Source organism: Camelus bactrianus, chromosome 2, assembly GCF_048773025.1.
Source record: "Camelus bactrianus isolate YW-2024 breed Bactrian camel chromosome 2, ASM4877302v1, whole genome shotgun sequence".
Classification (NCBI taxonomy): Eukaryota; Metazoa; Chordata; class Mammalia; order Artiodactyla; family Camelidae; genus Camelus; species Camelus bactrianus.
Genome location: NC_133540.1, coordinates 74006051 through 74016418, shown reverse-complemented (window position 1 = coordinate 74016418; position 10368 = coordinate 74006051). Strand labels below are relative to the sequence as shown.

Genomic DNA, 10368 nt, shown 5'->3' with positions numbered 1-10368 from the left:
ACTACAGACAAGTGAAAACATGTAATACATGATCCTGGATTGGATTTTGATAGGGGCGGAGAGGATCCCATTAAGAACATTATCAGGACAACTGGCAAAAATCTGAGTAAGATCTCTAGGTTAACAGTATGTACTGTACCAAAGTCCTGATTTTAAAAACTATACTATGATTATGCAAGTAAATGTCCTGATTCTTAGGAAATATACACTAAGTATTCAGAAGTAAAGGGGTATGATGTCTGAAACTTATTCTCAAATGATCCAGAAAAAAATAATGTGAATCTACAAAGTGGCATGTGGCAAAGGTAACAACGGGTGAATTTGGACGTAGAGAATACAAGAGTTATTTGCAACTTTTCTATAAATTTGAAATAATTTCAAAATAAAGTTTTTTAAAAATAGACGATATTAACTATTCATTTTCCCTTTTTACTAAATTGCACGAGACTAGTATGCTTTTATGATTTTCTTCACTACTGTTTCTTCTTGCTGCTGTCAATGAACTCTGGCTGCCTCTAGTTTTTATGTCTATTTTACAGAGAATTGTCAGGAAAGAAGCCAAGGCAGGGCTGAAGGTTTTTGCTACGTTGCAAATAGCATGGGGTTTGTGACAGCTAAATTGATCTTCAGAGCAGCTTTCTACTGTGTTTTAGGATTAGCAAAAGTCAGTAACTTTAAACCTCTTGTAAAACACTGTGACTATATTTTGCTTTCAAATTACCATTTCCATCATCTCTGGATCTTCAAAGTCATAAATAATGTGCTCTAAAATATCTCTGTCAGACACAAAACCTAATGCTCTGAACACAATAATGATAGGAACTTCTTGCTTGATATACGGTAGGGTTGCCACAATGCGCTGACCAATAGCACTCTTCTTTGCACCCTAGAAAAATAAAACATCGTTAGAATATGAGGACACAGAGATCAAGGCATATATAAACATCACAAGAACCACTTTATATACATATTCCTTGTACGCATTTCAAAAAAAGCATGTATCTCATACTCTAAGAAATGTACTGTGGCTGCTTTTCAAAACCACTAGAATAGGTTCACTTATTTGATGGACAAGCTGGTCATTTAGACCTGGGAGAACTTCCATTCTCTATTTTCTGTCTGCCAAGATTCTCTAGAATTTCCAACATTGCACTTGGAAATGATCTTTTCCTGTAAAAGAATATGAACACAGACCTCTCACCTTTTCCCCTGACCAAAAAATTTAAAATTTTCGAAGAAAGAAATAGATGAAGGGAAAATAAAGAGAGAATATGGATGGACAAATGTAGAAAAAAGCTAAGCACAGAATGAAAAATAAATATTAACTCAGAGCTGGTCTGTGAGGTATCTCCATATACAAATAATGTTTCAAAACTAACAGCCTCTCTCAAGCTTCTCTTTCAGTCTGTCTCTCTTTAATTGTAACACATACAGAAACGAAGTAGAAGTTACTGGTCTACAATGCCATACAATTACCTCGTTTCCCAGTTTTAATAAAATTTCTTTCCTTCAATATCGAACTCTACCTTCTCTTGGCCTCGTAACCCAACATTACCATGATCCATCTAATAACAGTTTCTGTTGTCTTCTTCCTCCTACTTCAGGCCTCCTTCCTTAGAAACCTTACCCCATCTCACAGGTATTCAGTAACAACTTTACATAAATGATACACAAATCTTCACCTTGATCTTCTTCCTGTACCCTCAACCCTCATATCTCCAACTGCCATTTGGTTGTTTCAACTTAGATTTCAATTATTTCATACAGTCTATTATTTGTTTCATCATAGATCTTTTTCAAAATAAGCAAAACATTAAAAAGGAATGCTCCACCAAAAAAACTTCTGTCTAAAAATGAACTCACCAGGTTCTTTGTAAAAATCAATTCTCGGAAGCTTTCTATTTTATCTAGAATGTCAGGATAGAACCATAGAATCTTACTTGACTCATCCTTATATCAAATTTATCACTAAATCTGGGTAACTTTCCTTTCTCTGCCTCTAATTAATTCATTTTACCAACAGCTGCCATGATAATCTCTCTAATACACTGTGTTCCTATACTTACCCTCCATAATCCAGGACAATGCTTCTAAACAAAGAATGCACATCACAGTCACCCAAAGAGCTTTTGCAAACACTTGTACTTGAGCCCCATTCCACCATCATTTTCAAGTAAAAACCACTTTAATTCTTTAAACACCTATTCTACAAGTGATTGTAACTTTAGGCACTTAAACCTCTCTAATGTTCAAGTTCTTCTCCTTTATAAAACTTATTAAAGTGATATTAGACTATACAGAACTATTTGTAAGAGCACAAGACTAGAAATCTAAATGTCCATCAAAAGGGAAATGGCTCAATAAATTATGCTACACTATTTATGGAATATCACAGCTCAAAACCAATGATCAACTGCTGATCCAAACATGTTTTTAAAGGATACCAGCAAAGTTCAAACAGTGTGTATGATATGTTCCCATCTGTATTTTTTGCATGAAGACTATTTCTGGATAGATTCATGAGAAATTAGCAAAAGCAGCTGCCTCGAGTAAAGAAATGTGGGGTGAGGGGTCAAAGGAAGACTACTTTTTATAGTGCAACCATTTTTGTACTTTTCTGAACTATTTTAAAGTGCACGTATGACTTTAAAAGTGTACATGAAATTAAATAGTTAATCACAGCTAATTTTCAATAGTTATAAAGATTAAATCAAGCATTCTGAGTTACATAATTGGCACACAGCAAATAGGCAAGAAACGTTAGCTATAAGTGACATGCCTATGGTACCTGGCTTCTAAGATGGTGCCCAATGATCCCTGCCTACAATCAATGCCTCGTGTAGTCCCTTCTCTTGAGTATCAACTAGATGTACTAACTTGCATCTAACAAAAAGAACATGGCAAAAATGATAGGATATTGCTTCTAAGATTAAGGTATAAGAGATGGTGATTTCCATCCTGCCTGTATGCTTCACAGCTCTGTTCAATTACTCTGACAAAGTGAGCTGCCATGTTGTCAGCTGTTGTACAGAGGAGAGCCGAGAGGCAAGGAACTGAATCCTGCCCAACAACCATGCAAAGGAGCCTTAAGATGATGACTGCAGCCCAGACAAACACCTTGATTGCAGCCCTGTAAGAGATGCTTGGCCAGAGGACCCAGCTAAGCTACACCCAGAAACAGATGATAAATGAATGTTGCTACTGGAGTAATTTGTTACAACTAGTAAATAATAAGATGTCTACCCTATAACACTGATAATATGCTCCAGAAAAACTTTTTGACTAAGTATGCAGTCTGATAACTTACAAAACTAGACCAAAAGGAATAAACCCAAACAATACCATGTAACAGTCCATACCTGTCCTCCTCTTGCCAGCATGCTAACCCAAATCGTACTGGTGGGTCGAGAAGAATTCTCTAGACATGATCTACACTCTCCTGTGTAGGCATATTTAGAATCCTTTTTGGCAAACACATAGACTGTGTTTGTTGCCATTTTCTCTTGAGCAATCAGAACCTATATGGACAATAAAGGTTACAGCCATAAAATCCTGAAGGTCTTTGAAGTAAAAAGAACAGTGAAAGCTGCATCTTAATTTAATCTCATCATACAACCTCAACGAAACATCAATTCTTGACGTTTACAAACTCCATTTTGCAAAAATGCTTCACAGAAACAACTAAGTTCAAACAACTGACCACATAAATTTCCAGTGCATATATCATACACAGCTAAATAAAGTTACGGTTTAATAGAAATTCAATAGAAAAGTTTACCTTTTAATTTCAACTTTCACAATTTAAATCTTAATGATTATTTTGTAATTTTTTAAAAATAATGCTATCATACCTTTTCTGATCCATTAATAATAAAGTAGCCACCAGGATCCAAGGGGCATTCATTTAACTCACAAAGGTCACGATCTGTTAAGCCATTCAATAGGCAGTAAGTTGAACGCAACATAATTGGAATTTTTCCTATAAAAGTTTTTTGATGCTGTGTCTGAAGTTGTTCTTCACCTTCTTTAATGACTGTTTTAGTTATATCAACATAAAGTGGAGCAGAGTACCTTTGAAAATAAAAGTAGATCATAATTAATAGTAAGGTATTTGCTGAAACTATCAACTGGTTAAAATTTTATCTTCAGAATTGTATTTTCCAGAATTGCTGGAAAAAAATTTTTTTCTTACGTGAGATTTCTTAATCTGGCCTCATTTGGCATCATTGGTGAAGGAGCACCATCTCTTTCCCAATGGGTAGGCTTGGAGAGGTAAATTTGCTCAAATTTCAGCAAATACCTTGGCTAAAATAAAACCAAAAACCATGAAAAGGGTAAATAATTTTTTCCATAAAAGATCTGATTCCATTTTAATTGACATCAACATTTTGAGTAGAAACAGATCTAGAAAATGCCAAAATTAATCACTTTACTAAAATGAGGACTCTCTAAAGTTAACATCCATATTCCAAAGATGTCAAGTTTTATACTTCATCATTTTCTTAAGATGGAAGACAAAAAGAAACTTAGCATATCACAACTAAATAAAGACTAAGCACACATCATATGCTCTGGGTTCATATCAAATAACTGAAATGGATTTAAGTAACGATCTATATAGCCATTTCATGTGCCCTCTCCTTAGTTCTGGTCAGGTATACAAAGTTACCAGAAAATAAAAAAAATACACATTCAAACAATTAGAAACATGCTCTCAACTAATCAACAGAACATAGAAAAAGTAAACCTAAGCTCTCCAATTAAACATACAGAAAATACTAATTACTATTCTACATAAAGATATGAGAATTTCTAACCTTGGCTGACTCAGCCCACCTTAAAAAAACAAAAAGAGGAAAAAAGAAAAGTTTATTAAATATCTATTTGCTACCCAATAAAACTAAATCCATGAGAACTTTCCACAGCTAAATGGATAGCGGATTCCTCTCAAATCAAATCTCAGTAAAGAAAAAGATGGAACGAAGCTGACCACTAAAGGAAAACTCCTGATACCCAACTTTCCCAAACTGGAGTGAGTAAAAAGCAAAGAGAACTCATGGTGATAATGAACCAAAAGGAATTCAGTCATCCAACTTCTCATTTCCACCATCACGTTAGTTATTATTATTATCTGAAACTTACTGAAAATTATTTCAAGATTTTTATCTGCCTCCAGCCTCTTCCCACTCCAAAGAAACATCACTTCCAAAGCAACATTTTTAAAACAATGCTTCATGGATTTTCCAGTCAAGATGGCAGAGTGGTAGGACCATGAGCTCGCCTCTCCTCACAACTACAATGAAACCACAACTGAATGATAAACAATCATCAAAAAAAAGACTGGAACCTAGCAAAAAAGATCTTTTGCAACTGGAAACATAAAGACGGAAGCACAACAGGATGGTAGGAGGGGCATGCTCGCGGTATAACTGGGCCCCATACACCCGGGTGGGTGACCCACAAGCTGAAGAACAGTTAAGTCGCAGAGGCCCTCCCACAGAAGTGAGAGCTCTAAGCCCCACGTCAGGCTCCCTAGCTCAGGTTCCAGCACTGGGAAGAGAAGGAGACCCCAGGACATCTGGTTCTGAAGGCCAGCGGGGCACAGTTCCAGGAGGCCCATGTGGCTAGGGGAAAGAGACTACATTCGCTTGGGAAGCATACATGCAAACTTGTGTGCACCAGGTCCAAGGGCAGAGGCAGTGATTTCATTGAAACCTGGGCCAGGCCTGCCTGCTGGATTTGGAGGGTCTCCTGGAGATGTGGGGGAAGGCTGCAGTTCACCCAGGGGACATAAAAGCTCGTGGCGGACATTTCTGGGAGTGTTCATCTACAGGAGCTTTCCTGGAGGCTGACATCTTGATTGAATCATTAGCACCAAGACCAAGCCCCACCCAAAAGCCTGTAGGGAAGTCTCAGGCCAAACAACAGAAGGGTGGGAACACAGCCCCACCCATCAGCAGACCTCCTAAGCCACAAAGGCCTCTAGACACAGACCTCCTACCCACCAGAGGTCCAGGACCAGGTTTCACCCAGCAGTGGGCAGGCACTGGCTCCTCCTGCCAGGAAACCTGCATAAGCCTCTAGACCAGCCTCATCCACCAGGGGCAGATAACTAGAAATAAGAAAACAACAATCCCAAAGCCTGTGGAAGGAATCCACAAACACATAGAGAGATAGACAATATAAGGAGGCAAAGAAGTATCTCCCAGGCCAAGGCACAAGATAAAATCCCAGAAGAAGAAATAAGTGATGAGGACATAGGCAATTTATCTGAGAAAGAGTTTGAAGTACTGATGGCCAAGATGTTCAGAGAACTCAAGAGGAATATAGATGCACAGAGTGAAGTTTTTAGCAAAGAGTTGGAAAATATAAAGAATACCCAAACAGTTGAAGAATAAAATCACTGAAATGAATAACACACTAGAAGGAACCAAGAACAGACTAAATGATTAGGCAGAAGAACGGATCAGTGAGCCAGAAGACAGATTAGTAGAAATCACTACTGCAGAACAGAAAAAAGAAAAAAGAATGAAAAGACATGAGGACAGTTTAAGAGAACTCTGGGAAAACATGAAATGCATTAATATTTGCATTATAGGGGTCCCAGAAAGAGAAGGGAAAGAGAAAAGACCTGAGAAAATTTTTGGAGAGATAATCACTGAAACCTTGCCCAACTTGGGAAGGGAAATAGTCACCCAAGTCCTGGAAGCACAGAGAGTACCACACAGGATCAACCCAAAGAGGAACACACCAAGGCACATAGTCATCAAACTGACAACAATTAAGGATAAGGAGAAAATATTAAAATTAGCAAGAGAAAAGCAACACATAACATACAAAGGAACTCCCATAAGGTTATCAGCTGATTTTTCAGCAGAAACTTTACAGGCCAGAAGGGAGTGGCATGATATATTTAAAGTGATGCAAGGGGGAAACTTACAACCAAGAATACTCTATCCAGCAAGGCTCTCTTTCAGACTTGACGGAGAAATCAAAAGCTTCACAGATAAACAGAAGCTAAAAGATTTCAGCACCACCAAACCAGCTTTACAACAAATGTTAAAGGAACTTCTCTAGTCATCAAACCATAAGAAAAGAGAACAGAAAGAAGAAAGAAAAAAAAAAAAAAAAGAAGAAGAAGAAGACTTACAAAAGACTGTTTTGGCTGTTCGGAGTCTTTTGTAGTTCCTAATAAATTCTGGAATTGTTTGTTCTGGTTCTGTGAGGACTGTCCTGAGTATTTTGATGGGGGTTGCATTGGATCTGTGGATTGCTTTGGGTAGTGTGGCCATTTTGATACTGTTGATTATTCCAACCCAAAAGCACAAGAAATCTTTCCATTTCTTTGTGTCATTTCAGTTTTCAGAGTACAGGTTAACCTCCTTGGCTAAGTTTATTTCTAAGTATTTTGATGTTTTTGATGTAATAGAAACGTTTATGCTGGTTATAAAATTCTGGTTTTTGAAGTTAAAAAAAAAAAAGGAAATGAAGGGCTGTAAAAGACAAAATATCCTTTCTTATGGATGAATTGTATTCCATTACATATATATGCTGCATCTTCATTATCTACTCAACTACTGACGTGCAATTAGGATGCTTCCATATCTTGGCAATTATAAATAATGTTGCTGTTAACAGCAGGGTGTATGTATCTTTTTGAATTAATTCTTACTTTGTGGTTGACTTTATTCCTTTGATAACTATGTCAGTTTAAAAAGCTAAAGCCATAAACATTCTTAGAAACAATGAACAGTACATATACATAAATTTAAAAATACATGTGCAGTTAACAAAAAAAAGAAATGGGCTATCAAGACATTGAAAGACATGGAAGAAACTTAAAAGACATATTACTAAATGAAAGAAGCCAGTCTGAAAAGGCTACAAACTATGATTCCAACCAAATGACACTCTGGAAAAGGCAGAACTACAGAAACAATAAAGAGAATCATGGTTTCCAGGGGTTTGGGGAGAGGAAGGGAGGGAGGGAGGAATGAACAGATGGAGCACAAGGGATTTTTAGGGCAATGAAATTATTCTGTATGATACTATAGTGGTAGCTACATATCATTATGAATTTGTCAAAGACAGTAGAATGTACAGCATCAAGAGTGAATCCTAATGTAAACTATGGACTTTGGTTGATAATAATGTGTCCACGTTGACTGTACCAAATATGCCACACTGATAAAGGATGTTGAGGGTAGGGGAGTATATCTGTTCAGGTGGGGAGGGCTCTGTGCAACTCTCTGTATTTTCTGCTCAATTCTGCTGTGAACCTGAAGCTGCTCTAAAAAAATAAAGTCTGTTAGTATAAATAAATAAGTAAGTAAGTAAGTATAAAATAAAATAAGATAAGATAAGATAAAATAAAATAAAATATTTTATGTACTTCTTTGACAATCTTTCCACAATTCCTCATGATATCCAAAAATCCAAAGCATATGACAATCTGCTTCCACCTTATCTTCCACTAACACTCATTAAGAACAGATCAAACCAAAAAACAATACATTGGCTACCGTGGTTCCCATTCCATCCCCAAGCCAAACACACCAAGTATTTTTTGCTGAAATGATTATTTTTTCTCTAGTAAAACAAACGCCCTTCACAGTCAGCTTAAGTCCCTCCCATCTCTTCCACTAAGCTCTAAAATCCCAGCTTGAGAAATCTTTCCCTCCAATAGTACTTATTCTAGTACTCTGAATATGACTGTTATATCATCTCCCTTGTTTTGCAAAGATCGTGAAGTGAAGATGCCATAAGTATAAAAAAGGAATTTCATGCCCATTTTTCCAAAACAGTGCCAAAAGATCCAATTATTTTTGTTCTTAACAGCGAAAGTCTGTGCAGCACCTCCAACCAGAATGAGAATAATACAACAGCTCTTATAAGCTCAGCTACACAAAAGAGGGACTGAACTGGCTAGAAATAACAACCTCTCCCTCTGTCTAACTCTACTTGTGGGGCTCTCCCTGCCCCACTTTGTCAGTTTTTCCTGTCTCTCAAGGCCCATCATACTGAGGCATACTGTCTCTCTACCTCTCAAAAACTAGGGTCAGCCTTTATTTTGGACTACATACTTTTTTACAATCACTCATATAAAACTAGATTCTAAAATTATACACTTACCATAATTTTAACAACACTAAAAACGTGCATATGTGAAAACAAAGACTACAATGAACTTACAAAAATTAAAACTGCTGATATGTTTGGTTTATTATTCTCCCTTATTATCTCTTATATTGATATAATAATGTAGTGCAACAAATAATCAAGTAAAAAAATCCTTCACGTACTTTTACTTTTATGATTTCTTACACTGAAAGAAAAAAGTGGAGTTTTCTGAAGCAATATGACCATTTCTGGCTTGCCTGTCTTAGTAGTTCACGGTATCTCTGAGTTTCCTCTCCCTGGCTATTAACTACCTACTATCTGAATTAGGATTAGAGTTTTACATTACTTGCAAAAATACATCTCTCCCTTAATAAGAATAAATCAGGAGCTGCTTGAAGATATTATCAGCACACTACAAAAAACATGTACTTTTTTTTTTATAACCTTTAGGCCAGGTGAGAGAAGGACTGAAATTTCAAATCAATACTCTTCTTCTATTTATGTTACTTTATCAGAATAACCATCTTACCGGTTCTTCAACTTCTCCACTAGCATGCTGAGCTTCGGCTTGTAGGTCAATAGGTGGAGCATCTTCCACAATTCTTTGAACAGACATCTGAATAAACTCATCAAAAGAATCCAACTGTTGTCTGACCAAGCCTTTCTCATCAAAATAGGAACTGGGAAAACATTTGGGTTCATAATCAGTTACAACTCAGTGATGTTCTCTAGCATATTTCCCCATTTTCATTATCATAAAAGCCAACAAATACTAATTATTAAATACCAAATACTCTATACTCATCAGTACATAAAAATATGTAAGGTATCCAAAAAAGGGGTGAAACAAGTAACACTTCCTCTGTAGAATTTACTGTTAAGTTTGAGGAAATGAGACTTATACTTACAGGTAAAATGATTTAAAGCACGACATAAGAATTATAAGGAAGCCCTAATTTACAAATGTCCTTTACCGATAAATTGCATATAACCTCTTTGAAACACTTCTTGAAAAAGGTGTCAGGAGAGAAACAAAAGAAAATGCATTGTCAAAGATAAAAATAAGTGCAACAACATGGATGGGCCATGAGCATATTATGCTAATAGAAATAAGTCAGATAGAGAAAACAAATACCATATAATTTCACTTATACATGGAATCTAAAAACAAAAACAAGTAAAACAAAACCAACAAACCAACAAAAGAAAACAAAAACTCACAGACACAGAGAACACATCAGTGGTTAT

General features: G+C 36.4%; 1 protein-coding gene across 1 annotated transcript in view; it reads right to left on the bottom strand.

Moving 5' to 3' along the window:
- The window catches only part of POLR2B (RNA polymerase II subunit B), a 44239-nt gene that overhangs the window by 25863 nt on the left and 8008 nt on the right, over positions 1 to 10368 (bottom strand). The window contains exons 3-7 of the mRNA XM_010967518.3: positions 9650 to 9800; positions 4193 to 4305; positions 3852 to 4071; positions 3360 to 3518; positions 722 to 886 (exon numbers count right to left, since the gene is read on the bottom strand). Coding sequence (XP_010965820.1) covers positions 722 to 886; positions 3360 to 3518; positions 3852 to 4071; positions 4193 to 4305; positions 9650 to 9800 — 808 coding nt within the window. The remainder of the gene's footprint in view (positions 1 to 721; positions 887 to 3359; positions 3519 to 3851; positions 4072 to 4192; positions 4306 to 9649; positions 9801 to 10368) is intronic.